This window comes from Haplochromis burtoni, unplaced genomic scaffold, assembly GCF_018398535.1.
Source record: "Haplochromis burtoni strain Fernald_Lab_line unplaced genomic scaffold, NCSU_Asbu1 Contig_14, whole genome shotgun sequence".
Lineage (NCBI taxonomy): Eukaryota > Metazoa > Chordata > Actinopteri > Cichliformes > Cichlidae > Haplochromis > Haplochromis burtoni.
The window spans coordinates 4,481,655-4,499,214 of record NW_024582375.1 but is presented as its reverse complement, the minus strand read 5'-3'; the positions used below and the strand labels follow the sequence as shown (position 1 = coordinate 4,499,214).

At 41.0% G+C, this 17,560-nt stretch overlaps 1 protein-coding gene across 10 annotated transcripts in view; it reads right to left on the bottom strand.

Moving 5' to 3' along the window:
• lrmp (lymphoid-restricted membrane protein) overlaps nucleotides 1-17,560 on the bottom strand; it is a 30,458-nt gene that overhangs the window by 8,153 nt on the left and 4,745 nt on the right. For 9 of the 10 annotated variants that reach the window (XR_006054013.1, XM_005915747.3, XM_005915746.3 and 6 more), the window contains exons 4-26: nucleotides 16,822-17,002; nucleotides 16,032-16,093; nucleotides 15,814-15,889; nucleotides 15,504-15,662; nucleotides 15,288-15,405; nucleotides 14,807-14,857; nucleotides 14,569-14,646; nucleotides 14,321-14,377; nucleotides 14,108-14,167; nucleotides 13,709-13,773; nucleotides 13,428-13,521; nucleotides 12,431-12,574; nucleotides 12,186-12,281; nucleotides 11,362-11,513; nucleotides 9,932-10,043; nucleotides 8,738-9,017; nucleotides 7,397-7,449; nucleotides 5,234-5,333; nucleotides 4,439-4,619; nucleotides 3,392-3,473; nucleotides 483-529; nucleotides 282-370; nucleotides 20-156 (exon numbers count right to left, since the gene is read on the bottom strand). Coding sequence is in view for 9 of the 10 variants with exons in the window: in XM_005915747.3 (XP_005915809.1) it covers nucleotides 20-156; nucleotides 282-370; nucleotides 483-529; nucleotides 3,392-3,473; nucleotides 4,439-4,619; nucleotides 5,234-5,333; nucleotides 7,397-7,449; nucleotides 8,738-9,017; nucleotides 9,932-10,043; nucleotides 11,362-11,513; nucleotides 12,186-12,281; nucleotides 12,431-12,574; nucleotides 13,428-13,521; nucleotides 13,709-13,773; nucleotides 14,108-14,167; nucleotides 14,321-14,377; nucleotides 14,569-14,646; nucleotides 14,807-14,857; nucleotides 15,288-15,405; nucleotides 15,504-15,662; nucleotides 15,814-15,889; nucleotides 16,032-16,093; nucleotides 16,822-17,002 (2,474 nt within the window). In the remaining variant the exon portion in view is untranslated. The remainder of the gene's footprint in view (nucleotides 1-19; nucleotides 157-281; nucleotides 371-482; nucleotides 530-3,391; nucleotides 3,474-4,438; nucleotides 4,620-5,233; nucleotides 5,334-7,396; nucleotides 7,450-8,737; nucleotides 9,018-9,931; nucleotides 10,044-11,361; nucleotides 11,514-12,185; nucleotides 12,282-12,430; nucleotides 12,575-13,427; nucleotides 13,522-13,708; nucleotides 13,774-14,107; nucleotides 14,168-14,320; nucleotides 14,378-14,568; nucleotides 14,647-14,806; nucleotides 14,858-15,287; nucleotides 15,406-15,503; nucleotides 15,663-15,813; nucleotides 15,890-16,031; nucleotides 16,094-16,821; nucleotides 17,003-17,560) is intronic. The other variant, XM_005915749.3, reaches the window with a different exon arrangement.

The window sequence follows — 17,560 nt, the reverse complement described above, 5'->3', positions numbered from 1 at the left end:
TCCTTTTTTCTTCACTAACCTCTGAATGGCTTGGACCAGAGACCGTACTGGCCATGCCACTCCCTGATTGGCTGGTGTGTGTGACAGATGATGCCGACTGAGGAGAACTGCTGTCAGAGAGGGTGGTTGGCTTGCTGCTGATGAGCCGGCCTGTCCCTGGAAAGAAGAATTGCTGTGTGGGTGGTTAAAGTTACACACAGACGCAGGAACAAAAAGCATAGCCATTTCTGGTTGTGGTTCATTTCTTGTTCCAGCACGCATATCTGTAAATCGTTCTTTACCTGCCGTGCTGGGCTCTGCTTTTGGAACCCCAGCTGCACCGTCCTGCACAGTCTCCTCTTCTTCCACCAGCACAGGTAGCAGGCTTGTGCTTGAAAATATATACTTTTACTTACACAGTATTATAGCAACCTACACTTTTACGTCTATTTATGGTATTTTTTGAAACAAAGTTTTCTCCAAGCTGACGTTGAACCACTCACCTGTCCTCAGCTGGTGATCTGCTGGCCGACTGGTCCTGGCTTAGGCTCTAAGATGGACCGAATTAAAAGCGACAAAGAAAAGGATGAGAAAAAACACAAGGTGGCCTTGAAGCACATTTTCGGTCCCAAGAAATTGTTAAAAGCTGCATGCACATAAATGTTCGCGTACATGTAGCGTACCTGTCCCATGGCAGTGAAATGCTATCTAAGCTGTACAGCGTGTGGAACAGAAAGACTGGATTGATTCCTTATATAATGTGGAGCTACATGGAGAGCTCTGCTGTTTTATGAGTGTGTGTTGCCGAGAAGAGTGCACAGTTAACACTGGCACAGTGCTAAGTAGTGGAGGCGGACTGTGTGCACACAGTTGTATGAATACACTCATACAACGTAGCAAGGTGAGAGCTCAGACCAAAGCAGTAGGATATTGTGTAATAAGTGTAGATAATATGACTTCTGACACAACTGCTTCTTTATCTGGCTGCTGCTTTAGGGGTCGCCAGAGCGAATAATCCCAGCGCAGCATCCTCCTCAGTGACAACAGCCAAATTTGAGCCCTACTCTCACCACCATGTTCCTGTCTTTTCTACTCTGGCTTCCTCCAAAGAGGCCTTACTCCTCTCCTCTTCCTTTGTCTTCGGCCAAATGTAGCGCAGTTTTCACCGACATCCTGTTGACCAACAGCACTGGAGGTGGTCCACATCATGAAACATGCGGATGTTTTCAAGCTTTTACATCAGAATCCCTTCCTGATGCAACAGTCTCCTTTTATTTGGGCTCGCAACACCATTTTAAACCCAAAGCAAAAGGTGGAAAGGTTTGAGGCGTGGCTGCAGGGGAGGCGATACATCTGAGCTCAAACAGCTCATCACACCTCCCCGGCATAAAAGGAGAATGAACTGGGTCCCGATGTTGTTGTTGATGTGCGCGGCTAGCTGCTGGGAAGCTGCAGCTTAGAGTGTAAAGTTACGACAACCGGAGAATAAAAGTGCAGAAAGGCGTTGAAAATGTGGTCGGGTCTGTCACGCATCATTTACACTGCCACTGAGTGACAGGAAGTGTGCACTCTGGACACTCTGGTCTATCACAGGGCTTCTCAAATTACTCTCGTGCTGTGAGGTGAAAAACCACTACAGCACCACACATTGTGAATACATTAATCTGATTAAACGTTCTTCTTGTGGTGCTAGATTTCCAATTTGTAATGCTGCATTTAGACTTTAGACCTGGACTTTCCAGGATCTGCAATGCTTATCATCTTGCAGCAGTCTACAAATATCTCTAAAAACAATGCCTGAAAATGTAGAGTACCGAACAGTTTCTGATGCACAAGCTGCAGCACACCATTCTCATCATTGAGAAAACCTTTCGGTTGCGAGACAGGAGCCCCTGCTCAGTGCAGCGACACGGGCTTAGGGGTGAAACCTGGACAATCCGCAAGCAAAATCTGCACCCTTGATGATGCTGGCAACTTTTGCTTCTTTGGCCTAGGACGGTGACGGTGTCGACATTGGGATCGATGAACAATTTCTTGTAAACTTAGTACGAAACAAGTTTTTAAATTCAGTTAAATTTTATCATTTCTAAACATGCTGTGAGTAGCTTTTTGCAGTTATTAAACCCGATAATCAAAGAATGAACAGTTTGACATTGTCAAGTCAAAAAGTCCTAAAAAATAAACAATGATTGATCAACAAAATAAATGTGTTTATTCATTTGTTTGTTTTTTTCATATTAATCTGGGAAATTTTAGACTAGTCAGGTTTTCGCATGCTGTGTCACATCCAATTGAAACTAAATAAAAAGTGCCACTATTGGGATAAATAATATGGTTGACTTTATTTATATTCTTGTTGTCAATATGAACGAAGTCCTATGAAAATGGATTCATTTACAAGTAAAATTACAGTTTGAATATATTTGAATAATAGGGTTCAAATAGAATACTCAACTTTAAAAAAGATAAAAGGCCCCAATTCTTAGTTATAAACACTGACCTGGCCATAAAAATAAAAACAATCACTATCTCTCAGTAGGGTGGCAGGCCATAAAGTTAACATCAAGTAGGAGACTAAAAACAAACCGACAGATCTGGCAGAGAGCAGGACGTACACTAGCCGTGGTGAAACAACTCAGACATCTATGGTTCCAAATCTCCAAACAAAGGAATGTAATTTGCAAAAATGTACTTTTAAAACCCATTCATCTGGACACAGAAGTCATTCAAGACCAACCAATAAATTAAGAGGTAAAAATAACTAATAAATAGTAGTCAAGTAACTGTGTAACTAACTTGTTGAGCAAAAATGCTAAAGACCACACACATTCAGATTGTGATTAATTATATTTGAGTTAAATTCTTGTTTAAAAATTAAAGACTGTTCTTGAGATCTCATATCTAATACTTTTTCAATGAATACAAAACTTAATTTTGTTTTGATTAAGCTACTATGTATAAACTTCTTTGCCTGTAAACTTTGCCGATTTCAACATGCTCTGACAGATATTAGATTTTTCATCGGTTTTTATGAACTACCCAAACCTGAGACATCTTGAAGTAAAGAACTTTAACACAGACTTTGATGAGCAGTATGAGGTATAACACACTTGCCTTGTATGTTAACAGAGCTGAGGGAAGCTGACAGTCAAGCCAATAACTCCTGATGTAACTAGCTTGATCAGTCTGATCACATACCTTTTCGCTTTTCTAAGGAAAACCCAGCCCCTGCCCAGCCTGTTGAACTCCACCTCCCTTTATAATACACCTTCACTGACTCAACACACACAAAGTTGCAAACAGAAAAAGTGGGTCAAAAAGAGGAAGGGGAAGTATTCATGAGTGGGCGCTGAAAAGATGAGAGGAAATTGTTTTCATTTATGCATTAAAGCACTTCTCTTCTGCTACTAACCTTAATATAGCTCATGTCTCCGGCAGTTGAGTCCACCTTGCCTCCCTTCTCTTGTCCTTCGTGGTCCACACTGGTTGGCTGGCTGCCGACAACAGTTGAAAGATCAGAGATCAACTTTTAGGTACTGTCCATTTTTGGATTCTTTATTGATATGCCTGATAAACTTTCTAGCTAGCTAATAAGCCAACTGACACAGTGAAAGGCAGCAAGAGAGATGAGGAACAGACTTCATCTCTGTGGAGGTAGACTGTGCCTATGCAAAGCATGGGCACAGAGATACCAATTAGCCTTTGCACTCCTCCCACAGCAATGAAAACGCCCATTTGACTAGCAAATGTTGCCCAAGTCGCAGGGAAATGTTCAAACTTCATGAAAGACTGCTTCAGTTATGACTATTGTGACTACTGATAATTCCTTTCAAGTTCCAATTCAAAAGAGGCCGTTTATGCTGCTACGCAAGAATAACCATGTGAGACTGAGTGACAAAATTATATTGTGTACTAAAGAGACGTGTTTTCTGTGCCCCAGGTGAGGTTTACCAGTTCAGACCTCACACAATGATCCTTTTCAGTGGCACTGAAGGAAAAGGCTGACCAGGAAATGTTCATCTCCATTTCATACCAACTTTCACACTAGATGTGGTTGCAATTCACAATATATTCAAATTACCACATCACTAGTTGATCATCAGTGATAAGTAATCCTCTGGTTCTCTTCAATTTCATTATCATATTCTGTCTTTTGGAAATTCCCATTTGCACATTGATGACTCTCACTCTATCAGCACAAATAAACACAAAGTATCTTTGTTTTGCAGCTCTATCAAGTCTTGTGAACTGATTGCAACAAACTAGCCTCACAATTTAATGTAAGCTATTACAACTGTCTTTCTTGCAAACAACTTCAAAATTCTATTATTTGGCGCCCCCTAGTGGCAATGATAAAAAAGTCAATGACAGCAATCCAAGAGTCTTTTTTTTTTTTTTTTTTTCTTTTTTTTTTTTTTTTTTTTTTTCTTGGTAGCAAAGTCAAAAGTTTGTCAGTCACCTCTCAGTCTGGGCAATGGTCTCGTCTGATCCAGGTGAGGTGCTGTTGGGAGAAACCATATCAGCTGCTGTGGGAGGGGTGCTAACAGGAGTTATAGTTTGGTTCTGATCAGGTGAGTTTCTCAAAGTTTCAGCTGGACCACAGGAGTCAGACTGTCCATTTTCACAAGCCTCTGCACCTGCTGATACAAGAGCCAAAGTTAGTTTATTTATAGACTATCAGTATGAAGTAATGTGAATATAATAGGATATTTCACAATTACGAGTTTCTCTTTTGTAATATTTTGCACTTATTTCAGTGCAAACTGCCTGTAGTTTACAGTACATGAGCATTAGTTATAATTACACATATACAGAGAAACCATTTTAACACATTAGTACCACATTTCCCCCCTCTAGGTCATATTTAACCACAATAATCATCATAAAAAAGTTAATTTTGCAACTTCCTTATCCAGTAAATAAAATAGGATAAAGATAACAAGAAACAGTAATGCAGGGTTTGCTTACCAAATACAAGTTCACCCAAAATAAACACAGCATAAGGTCATTAAAAACATAAGTGATGTGACTACTTAGTAGCATGTGATCATCTTGCACGATTTAGTAAAGCCTTGTCTTGTCTAAACAAACAGCATACCAAGCCATTCAGGAAATGACTCACTCTGGTTAAGGTGTAAATGCAAACAGTTGAACTGGAGTCTAGCTGACAGCAGGGGGAGAGGAAAGTGAAACAGAAAGATAGCAAGTAATCAGCACTTCAAGTGTAATACAGAGACAGAGGAGGAGGTCTTACCGTTATTTTCTGAGCGGGGCAGATCGGGGAGAGCATCCGCCTCTGGCTGTGTAATGCTGACAGCTTGTGAGTGGGAGCTCAGTGGTACCACTGCGTCTTCCTGGAAGGAAGAAAAAAAAAAAGTGCACACACGCACACAGAAATATTGACAAATATTCAAAAAAAGAGAAAAGGAGTGAAAAGATCAAATAAGCAGCACACTAAACAGCACACACCATATACTAAAACAGCAGGCACACAGTCAATAGAAACAAATCTCTGTCAAATGAGGAGACATTACATAAGTCAACAAAATCTTACAGATGACAGAAAGCACAAAGAGTCTGCCCCATCGTTGATGGGCTGCTGGAAAGACCCCCAATTACTGTCATCCTCATAGAAATTCAAAAGCAAACATCACTTTCATAATGCTAGCATTGATGAGTGATTAAATTGGTTTTATCAACCTCACAGGCATGAAATTAATTAAACAGTGAGCAAGTGGGTAGAATTCATAACATGCAAGATAAGCAAGTGCAAGACGCCAAGATTATAGCTACTTCTTTTCCCTTTCACATCAGTGTGATCGTAGCGTTTCATCAGTGACAACCTATATTTATTAAAAAAATAAAATTAAAAAAAAAAAGCAGTTTCTGTACAAGCATGCAGACTGCTGACTGTATGTAGAGGCTGTGAATAATATGTGACAAGCAATTTGGTAGGCAAATGACAGAAGAGGACAGGGAAAGGAAGGCAGAGACACTGTTTAATATCTTACATCATAAATTCTTATTTAGTGGAGTAAAAAACTAGAGACAGCCATCAATGACAGGCAGAAGAAACTGAGATTTCAGCACATTCAAAGCAGTTATTTGCAGCTAAAGACCTTGAAATTTAATAAGTCAAAAGGATCCCTGAATAGGTAGACTTCAATGAAAGAGTCACTGCTCTTAACAGAAAGTTACTTCCGTACAGTTAATATGACAGAAATATGCCGACAATGACCTCTGCAAAACTTCAAACACCACAGATTGTCACAAATGCTAGTTGCGCAATTATTATTGCAGTTGACCACAGCCAACTGATGCTGGGTCATCCAAACTGAGTTTGTTAATAATATGAAGCATTATATTACTTCATTGCAGTCGCATGTGACAGATATGGTTATATTTTCAACTGCAGCCAAATTAAATATTAACAACTTAAATGAACCGTGGAAGGTGCAATAAGCATCAAATCAGCTTAATGGAACCGTGCTGCTGAAGTCTCATCTACTGTTGGCAGAGTTGCTGATGATTCAGTGTCTTGCTCAAGAGATCAACATCAGTAATAGTTGAGAGTGGAGTGGGGAGTCATAGAGGAAAGACAGCCAAAGGAGTAAATTGATTTCACAATCCACATTCTTCAGATAGATGGTTTAGAAAAAAAAATCTTTTTAGTTTACCCTCTTTAAAGAAAGCCATCTATTGAATGGCGGACATGTATTCTTAACAGCAAAATCTGAGCAGGTCAGGGGTAGGCAACTCCAGGCCTCGAGTGCTGGTGTCCTGCAGGTTTTAGATGTGTCCATGATCCATCACAGCTGATTTAAAGGGCTAAATGACTCCTCAGCATTTCCGAAGTTCTCCAGAGGCCTGGTAATGAACTAATCATTCGATTCAGGTGTGTTGACCCAGGGTGCGATCTAAAACCTGCAGGACACTGGCACTCGAGGCCTGGAGTTGGACACCCCTGCTCTAGGTAATCAAAGGTTTCAGATGCTTAAGTGTTAGCAACAGTCTCAGTTTTAGCTAGTCAGCTAAGGCGATCCCAAATTCCACGGCAATGCTTTTAGATCGCTTTTAACAGCTACATCTAATGATATAGGACATACTTATGTACCCATTTGTCACATGTGCCATCAAATATGAATTTGGCCATGTTGATTTTAATTAAAAATACATTTGAGAATCTTGATTAAAAATATGTTTCAAGGAAAGAAAACCTGTTATTTTTTTTAATGGGGTTTCATTCTGCAACATCCCACCAAGATGTATTCTTATTTGGCTTCAACATAACTTAACATTAGAGCCTGTTAACCAAGTTGTGTCATTTCAAGTGAATCTTTTGATCAAGCATAATAAGAGCAAAAGTTAAAAAATGACCTTCAAATTCAAATGTAGTGAGCACCTAATTTCAATGTACCTGCAAAGGTTGACAGGTCACCTCTGGCTCTGACTCACTACAGGCTGCAGAACCTGGGACAGAGGGAAGATGAGAAAAAAAAATGAAACAAAGAAATGAGAGGAGAAAGGAGGAGGCTGAGAAAAATGACAAAACAACGAGGCTGATCGCTCAGAACCCAGAGCCCTGTCAAATCCATCCTGGGGTTAATTCACAAACCAACTGCACTGTCGCCATAAAAGGTCAGACAGTCTATTATGTAAAGAACTGAGCTGAGGGAGGGGCAAAGGGGTTAAAATACCATCCATGGCTAAGGTGGCATTAATGACCACACTTGCACACTTGTTCTCTGTTTCTCGGCCTGCCAACCGCTCATGCAGACAGAGGAATGGGGATTACTGTGCTCACTTCATGGCCTCAGACCAGTCACACACCTGGCCATAGAAGGATCTTGAGGAAGAGAGGATTTCTCGTGCTGTGTTGACATACGCACACACACATTCCCTCACTGAACCTTTAGAAGCCCAGGGCCACAACAACCATAGAAGGCAGGGGTCTGCTTAGAATGGCCTCAGAGATTGAGCATCCTTACAGTAAGACAGTGAGCGAGTACTGTACTGGTTCTAAAGGTAGCTGACTCCCATGAATTACTGGGGAATAATCCAGTTTATCTCACACACGCGCACAAATAAATCAGCACTCAAAGACAATGGTAATCTGTTAAGAGTTTATCATATACAGCGTAGACTGATTCATCACTGGAGGTATATGTGAATTCAAGGTCACTGAAAAAAATTGGCATTGTCTGTAAATGTTCTCAAATCAATAATCTGGTTAAACAACCTCCGTGTAGATAAAATATGCTGTCTATAACAACTTCTGCTTGGAAGAACACTTCAGTTAGAGTTTTGCAAATTAACAAATCATTAGCTATAATTTTAGATTGGAAAATTTCCCATTCAAACAATTGCTTCAATACTTTCTTGCTAAACATTTACAGGATGTATCAGATCACATTCGCGCTGCATGACGCTAGCTCATATTTCATTTTTAAAACAGTCGATTCTCCTGCATTTAATCCAGAGCTAGGAAGAGGGAGAACACATGGGTCACAGCAAGGCTAGAAAAATACTGAACTATATTTAGCTCTATTTGGCTTGGCCAAGAGGTTCCAGTTAGCTCTGGGCCAGTTATGCTGAACACTGGATATTAAGGGCTCAAGGAAAACTCCTCAAAGGTCTCAACTTTCCTTGAGATAACGAGGAATATTTGTTCTTGTTTAAAGCCAACTCAAAATCAACACCCTGTGAGTCTTTAAAGCGTGAGCAGTTGTCGTTACGCCTAACTCTTGTCCTCACTCACCTCGACCTTCTCCCACTGTGCCCTGCCCAGATTGGGCCTCCACTGTGACAACAGACAGCGGAGTTGATGTGTCCCTCACGTCTCCCTCCCCGCCGCTATCCACCACTGTCCACCTCTCCTCTGCGTCCTCCTCTTCACCTCTGTCTGTTATTTTATCTCCCGTTTCCTCGAGCCTCTCTTCTCTTTGCCCGTCATGTACTTGGCAATTTCTCTCTGCTAGCTCATTCTTAAGGAAATCTTGAATAGCAAATTCCTCGTCCCAGTCCAAGTCATCTCCAACCTAAAAATAAAAATGCAAAGGTGAAATTTGCAGAAGCACTTCAAAACCCACTCTAGTAAAAAAAAGAAGAAAAAAAAAAAACATCTGGAGGACTGAAGGTGGCATAGTTACAGCTACAAAAAAAAAATATTTTTGATGCCACGTTTCTGTACAGCTATTGCTGCTTCTGGTCAAAGAAACTACACACTTAGGTATTATGAGAACTATCACCATAAAACAAAATACAGTATTTACAGTAAGAAAAGCTCTCAAACATGCCAGCTTGATGTAGAAGACGTCCACAGCAGCCTGGTTTAATTCAGGGCTATCCTGTAAAATATCTAAAACTTAAAGCTTATTTGTTATGGACAGCCTGGTTACTGTATGCATGTATATGGTTGCTGTATAAACACATACACATATGCATTTGTGTGAGGTACATCAGCACCTCACATATTCCTTTTTAGAGTAAAACAATGGTGTTGGAATGGAAATGTTCAAGTATGCGTCAGTGTGTTATTAGCAGTGTGTAGGTGTGTGCTTGCATCTGATTCTGCGTGCATGTGTATTTATGTGCGGGGGTGCACATGTCCACTTCAGTCGCCAGCTCGCAGTAAGCTCTCCTCTACTATCTCTACTCCATCTGTCTGAATACAGTGCGAGCTGTCTCTCCAGTGATGCACACACATTGTGGTTACTGATAATAATGTAAAAAGAGCATACATATATATTATTACATCTGATTATTTGATTATTGATATAGTGATCTGTCAGATTGTGTACATCACACTTCAGTCTTACTCATTGAATATGCAAAAAAATTATGCACACAGACTATAGATGAAGATTTCTTCTAGGAATGGTGAAAGCAAGGGTCTGCAATTGTTTATGGCATAAAACTTAAGCATAATGAGCCCCATCCCCTGTTTTCTGACCTCCTCTTCTAGTGCAGGTGTCTGGCATGAGGCTTCTCTGCTATCCTGAGGGGTCTTTAGCTGCTCGAGCTCCTCACACAGCTGCCGCTTCTGGTTCTCCTGCTCCTGCACCCTGTATGCAATTACACGGTGTCACGTTAATAAGAGCTCAAGCATTATTAGTTTAACAAGAAAAGATGGGGTAGCGACATCTAAACTGTCTGAAGACTTATCCAAGCCCATGCAAGCAGATCCTAGAAGAAAGTACAGCGGACATACTGTACCCAATCCGCAGGCCCATGCAGTGTCCCATTCTGTTGCCCAGGGTGACCAGCGCCAGTTCTCCGACTGGCCCAGTAATGCTTCCTTCAGTCTGTAACAGTCTAGATTTTCAAATGATCCAGAACTAAACCTACAGTGAGCCCTCTGCAGTTTCTTCCCCCCCACCCCCAAACAAGATCACCCTGACAGCTGAGCTTCTAAATCCCAGGTGGACAGTCTGACCAGCTCTCTCCCTCTGGTCTTGTGGTGCACCAGACCAAACCCTGTTATATATCCAAAGGGGACGGCCGTTTCTATGAACACACATCAACAGACACGCGTAGAATGCAAGAAAAATCCATCCAGAGTCAGAATACAATCCAGGAATGGCCCAGACCCAACTTAGTGAGGCAGGCCCTCTATGGTCACTGAGGTCAGGATGATTAACGGGTCTTTCCTCCATTCACTACAACAACTGACTGCCCAACTGAAACAGAGCCTGGACAAGCAGAGCCCCCCCCTCAGTGACACCTGCAGCGGTCTGAGTACTCTGTGTGTGTGGTTATTTATCTAGACTAATCAAGGTTTTAGAAACACTGCTCAGATGACCCAAAAGTAGAGCTTAGCTAAAATTGACATGTTACCAGGAAAGCACCATGAAGCAAACAAAACCTGAAGTATTGTAAGCATCCTAACAAGCCTATGCAGATAGTGTATGGACTTGAAAGGTCAGCTAGTCTAATCAGCTAACCTTGGGAACTCATTATGTCTAGACTGCATTTAAATCAGTGATTACGCTGCTATGCTTAACCAGCTTGTAGTCTTCATTATCTTCAGTGGTGCCAGTATTACTTTCTAGCAGGATATTTTCCTTTTAGCTCTGCCTATAAGTGTTTAATCCAACCAATGAGATCACGGCTACTCAAAACAACTCCGCCTCAAAAAAAAAAAAGTTTCCCTACCTTAAAAGCAAGTCGTCTTTGATTAGCCGCCACAAGATCCACTGGAATTCTGCTCTCTTACATCGATTTTCCCTGGCATTAATCTTTCATCCACCTCCTCTCTCATACCAGACTCAAAACGAGAACTGCCGTTAGTGTTTAACGGATCGCTCGGTTCTGACTGCCCACCTTTTTTCGCATGCACAGCTACACATGAACAGGCAGCGCATACAGCAAAGATGTACTCACCTGACAGAAAGGTGGAGGATCTCAGTGCGGGACCTCCTCATGTTTCCGGCCATTTTGATCAGCTCTTTCTCCAGTGAGTCAGTGTACTGGGCCAGCTGGTCCAGGCTGAGGACCCAGTCTGCCCTACGTGCGTCCAGCTCGGCCTGCACCGTCTGTAGGAAGATGAGGCTGAGGGGTGAGCCTCTCGCTCGAGTAAAAAGGCCGCAGATTTAATAGCTGGGTGTCTTTTACGCCCCCAAAAGTTGTGACACCTAACTGACACAAACTCTTTCCGTGACAGCTAGCACGCTGAAGAACCAGCAAAACACACACTGGCACAGCTCAGGTACACTAATGATTTCGGTCTCATTTGGCATGTTTACTGCTTTATGGCAGAACGTGGCTAATGAATGCAGAGTGGCAACAATGCAGGAGGAGGGGGGAAGAGAAACAGAGAGAGAGTGAGCGAGAGAGATACAGAAAGAGTGAAAGGAGGGGGAAGTGGGTTGTGCTCACAGTAAAACACTGACTAAACAGCACTGCTTGGATGGGGCCTGTTGGAGAGTTATATAAGTGAGAGCTCTCGAGACCAGAAATGGTGGGTGGGAAGGATAGAAAGAGCAGATAGGCTGTGATAAATGGAAAAAAGAGAGCAACAGGTGGAGGAAGAATAATTTATATAATTTTATGACTCATATTTTAAAAAGTATAGCCATCTGCAGACTTGAATTACTCAGACCCAGAAACGTACACAGACACTTATTCTGTGGTCAACACTGACAGCATTATAGCTAGGCTGATGCTGACTGTAAAGTTCAAAATGTGAATGTGAAACTGTATCTCACCTGAAGACTGCTGTCGCCTTCTGTCTGTGTGTGGTCATCTAACAAAACTCTAACTGAAGTTAAGACAGAGTCGGTTTCTTTTCTGAAGTCCCTTTTCTGAGAGACAAAAGTGAAAGAGGAATACTTCAAGACAGGATCACACAACCCTCAGCAACTCAACTTCATCTCTACACCTCAAATTCCAAATAGGTGCAGTTAGAAATGAAAACGCTGAATGTTATACAACATAAGAGAGACTGGTTTACCAGTTTATTTATGAGGTTTTTGAACTCCAGTGCCATGTGTTCAGGGCTGGGTCCCTGCAGCATCAGCAGCACCTCCCTGTCCAGAGTCTCGTCCAGTGGGGAGGCAAAGCTTGTAGTGGATAAATAGTCAACTCCATGGGGAGCCTGTAGACAGGGGCAATAGATTTATATGAACAAGTCAAAGGCTTTCTTAAAAATTATTATTGCAGAGAATCAGAATCAGAATACTTTATTGATCCCTGGGGGAAATTATTTTTTGTTACAGTGCTCCATTATAAACCAACATTAAGACAAGACAGACAATACGCTAACTAAGAATAGTACAATATATACATATATATATACATACATACATACATACATACATAAGTCACTCATAAATAAATAGCTGAAAAATAAACATGTGTAGTTATAACAGCAAACAGTGTGTTAAGTGGAAGCGTTGTACAGGGAGATGGCCACAGGCAGGAAAGATTTCCTGTGTCGTTCAGTGGTGCTTTTCGGTAATCTCAGTCTCTAACTGAACGTGCTCCTGTGACTGACCAGCATGTCATGGAGTGGGTGGGAGGTGTTATCCAACATTGTCTTTATCTTGGACAGCATCCGCCTCTCCGACACCACCTTGAGGGAGTCCAGCTCCATCCCCACAACATTGCTGGCCTTACGGATTAAAGGTGGTGGTCTCTTAAGTATGCGGCCTGTGAATGGCTGCATCAGATGTTAGGACAGCGGTTTGTGTTGCTTTGCAATGTGTACCGATTATGTGAGACACTCTGGAAAAGACTAATCATCAAAGAACAGTTCATTCACTATCAGAGGCAAAAGACCAGATACTGAAAACATTGTGCAAAGAAATAAGAGTAAACATCAAACTTCAAGCTAAAACAACACTAGATGGATACATTAATGAAGCAGCAGCAGAAAGCAGGTAGAAGTGGCAGTAATACAAGGCATAAAAGAAAGATGAATAAATGAGACAGAGCATGAGAGTGCTGACCTCCAGTGGTGACTGTGCCAGAGCGAGCTCTGTTTGCAAGGATCCCGAGCTGCTCTGGTTCATCCGATAAGCCACTGACAAAGAAAGACTAGCCCTGCAAGAGACAGGAGAAAGGGAATTGATGTTCAGGTTAAGAAAAAGACACTTAATAGAAAAAGTGACGATGAAATGTGCACACAAAATAAAACTTCTCAATCCATTTTGTCTTAGTTGTCCCTCAATCCTCAGTCTAAACATTTAAACTCAAATTTCTATTTTCAGGTTATTTGTGGTTCACTCACCCAGCCAAGTCTGGGAGAATCATCTGCATCTGCCTCTCCAGCTTGTTCTTGTCCACCCTCAGCAGCTGGAGTCAACAACAGATAACGCAATCATGAGTCATCCCAACCCATTAGATAGTTAAAGGCCGTCCGTGCAGTCTACCCTTTCTACACTACAATAAACATGCGGGCCATGAGGCGCGTGTTTGGATAGAGGGCAGGTGATTTCATTCCCACATCTGAACCCAACACACCAAACTGCTAGCGTGTCACTGATGACTAATACAGAGGACAGGAATATGTTGCTGAAGGCTTTTTGTCTTCAGTGACATATTTCTGTCTATAAATAAAAAAAAAAAAAAAAAAAAAAATCAAGCAAGGTAGAAACTCAAGAGCTGATAGGATGTTGAGCACACCAACCTCTGTAATGGAAGAGTATTCCTCCACTGCTGCCTTCAGCTCATCTATCAGTCTGCTTTTCTGTATAAGAATGCAAATGACACAAAATGTGGGAGTTTTTTGAAAAAACAAAAACAAAAAAACAAAAAAACCCACTCATTTTCTATCATTATGCAAGATTCTAAAGATAATCAGCAACAGTAAAATAAAAATTCAACAAGATTAGGTACTGACCTCTACTATCACTGCATCCTTTTCACTAATGACTGCGTCAAAAGAGTGAATCTGCATCTGAGGACAAGAAAAGAGCAGTTACATAATATAAAGAAAGCACAGCAAGTTAAACATGGCAGAAACAGAAATTCAATGAGCGCTGCAGATATCATCAAATACAGAACTGAGGGCATATTTGAGTGAAGCACAGAGAGAGAGAGATAAAATAACAGTTCAAAATATAAAAGTATATTTTACAGTAAAGGTACCTGAAGGTCAGCGTTAATATCACACAGCTCCGTTATTCTCCTCTGAAGCTCATCTGTCTCCATAGTGACCTTAAAGTTCTGAGGAACCATCAGAGGGGAGTTAGAGCAGCTGGACACATCCTTTCATGAACAAACTTGTGACATTATACTACGCAAGAGGGCTAGGAATTGCTGAGTGCTACTGGTGTGCGTGCAGTAAGGTCATTCGTTTCACTGTGAACTGTGCTATAATCGTCACCTCTTCCTGAAGAGAAGCAATCTTAGCGATGAGACTCTGGTTCTCTCTCTCCTGGATAAAAAAATAAAATAAAATCAATATAATAAACATTAAAAAGACATAGGCCATTATTGCGTTTGGCTCTGTTATATATTCTGAGTGTTTGCCCTAAACTACAGATTACTATTATAAATGCGTCCTCACAAGTTATGGTACATACTGTATACAAACCTGCACATAGCAAATAAATCTTATCATCCAATCAGAAAAGATCTCATTCTGAATATTAACACCAGCTGTCCATATTTCAACCACCTGTTTGCTAAAGAGAAACTGATTTCAAATAAGACATTTAAAAAGATCTCAAACAAGAAAGTGCTCAGTTTAAAACGAAAGAAAAAACTCACAAGTTTCATAAAACTACCATAACTGACTGAAAACTGCTGCAAGGCAGCGGAAAAGAAAAAAATAAGACTATTCTATTTCAACACTTTTGACTCACCACATGTTTGCTGTGTGCGGAGGCACGGGCTCTGCCTTCCTCCGTACAGCTCAGAGTGGCCTTCATCTCTTCCACCTCCTCCTTCAACATCTTCTCCTTCTGTGCCAGCTGCTGGTTACTGTCAAAGACGACAAGTACAAATGGACATTACTACTGTGACTGCTCTAATACCGTGTCTGCGTTCTGCATGTTTACATGCGCATAAAAGCATATTACATTTTTGCTTGATTGTGTAGCTCCTCGTTTTCCTCCGCAAGCTTCTGGTTACTCTCCTCCATGCTCTCCACCACCTGCTTGAGCTTTTTTACCTCCTCCTGCAGCTTTTGGTTGCTCATCTGGAGGTCAGCAACACAGTACACCAGCTCTGATGTTTCACTGAGGAAGAAAACACACAAATACACACATGCAGGCATAACGTATCTTAGCTTTATAGATCAAGGGCATGCGTGGGTGGTCACAGACAAATATAGGCAGTAACAGGCCACATTATAAACAAACACTCGGTATTGCACAAAAAATCTCTTACAATTCAACTCTGGATGCCTCCCCTCCAAATGCCTCCAAGCTTCCTGAGGTCATATTAAACAACATCGACCTCCTGGCTGGGGAAAATAATAAATAAAAATCACAATCCAACATATATTACATCAATTAAGCTCCTGGTGTCACCAACACTGGACCCATACACACAACATAAAGGGGATAAAAAAAAACAATCATGTATGTGATCATATGGAAATTCACCACACAGGCTGTCTCTGAGTTTTACTGATTCCTGGGTGATGTCATCTTCTGTTGGCCGTTCCCTGAGATAAACCAGAGAAGACAACACATTAAGATAAGGTAGTTTTATGATCTTCGCCAGAATTTGGAAGCCACTAACTATTCTTTACTTTATCCACAAACATACTGACAGCATTTTAGAGAGAGCTCTCCGACTGGCACACAGTCAATATTAATATTATAAGCAGGCAATTAGATCGATAGATAGATTCTCTATCTATATCTAAGCAACCTTCGCTGTCAGATGATGATGATGAAGACACCCTTCTTTTCTACTCAGTAACAAGACGCACCAGTAAAAAGATACGTCATGCAGCAGTTACTCTCACTTTATGCAATGTCACTTTAACCAGCCCACACATCAGACTAAGATGCAAAACGTTAATTTTCCATGGCTTCACCTAAAACAAACTAATTTTTTTTTTCTGAAATCCACTTGTGAGTGGATATTTAGTTGTAAGATTTAACTCATCTTACTCGATACCTAACTTCCTACAAGAATGCCTTAAAGGTGATTTCTTTTTCCCATATGGAAATATTAAGCATCAAGTAGATGTGAAGCCTACTGCCATTAGGACACCTTATCAGATGCTCCAGGATGTTCACATTCATACTGTAAATCTTACAATGTCTGATTGGTTTCACCATAAAATTGCAGACCTAACAAATCCTTAGCTTTTTTTTTTCTTTTTAAACTGAAAAGCTTTCGACATACATATTTCTGAAATATAACTGTAACATTTTCTAGTACCCATTGTTGCGGCAGTCATCGATCCACTCTCTCATGACAGCATGGTATGTGTCCAGATCAATTGACACGTCTTTGTGTTCTGGATCCAGCATGTTGCAAAGTTCCTCCAATCCGCTATCTTCAGAGCTGCGACTGGTGGTGTGACGCAGATAGTCCACAATATGGGACACATACACTTTCCCTAGAAAAATAATAGGGGGGAAAAAAAAGACCCGTTTGATACACTTTGATGTTCAAGATATAAAAGAACTTTATCTGATCATAAAGCTGAAGACACTCTTTTTATATTCTTGTTCATTTCAAGTTGAGATTTTCTTTCTTTGCACAGTTAAACACCCCCAGATACATTGTGACAGATTGTGGTTATAGGTGTAGGCAGCAAAAGCAGTAACCATAGTGACTGAGCCACAGTTAACTTTTTGGTGGTTGGTTTCACACATTTCTCAGTGCCGACTTTACTCAACAAGCTTCAGACAGTAATCAGAAAAAAGGTCTGCGCACCATTTTTCTGAAAATCACCTGAGTAGCCCGAACACAAGAAGAGACTGCAACCTTGGATTTAATCAGATTTGGTGGTTATAAAAAAAAGATATTTTTTTAGGTTTGTCTAACTGTTTAAAAATGGTTTTATAAACAGAAGAAAGAGGCAAAAAACAAAAACCCCTCTCTCTGTCTATTAATATGCCATCCATGCAGCACCATGAGTCACAGCAGAAAATCACTAACATGTCAGAAAGCA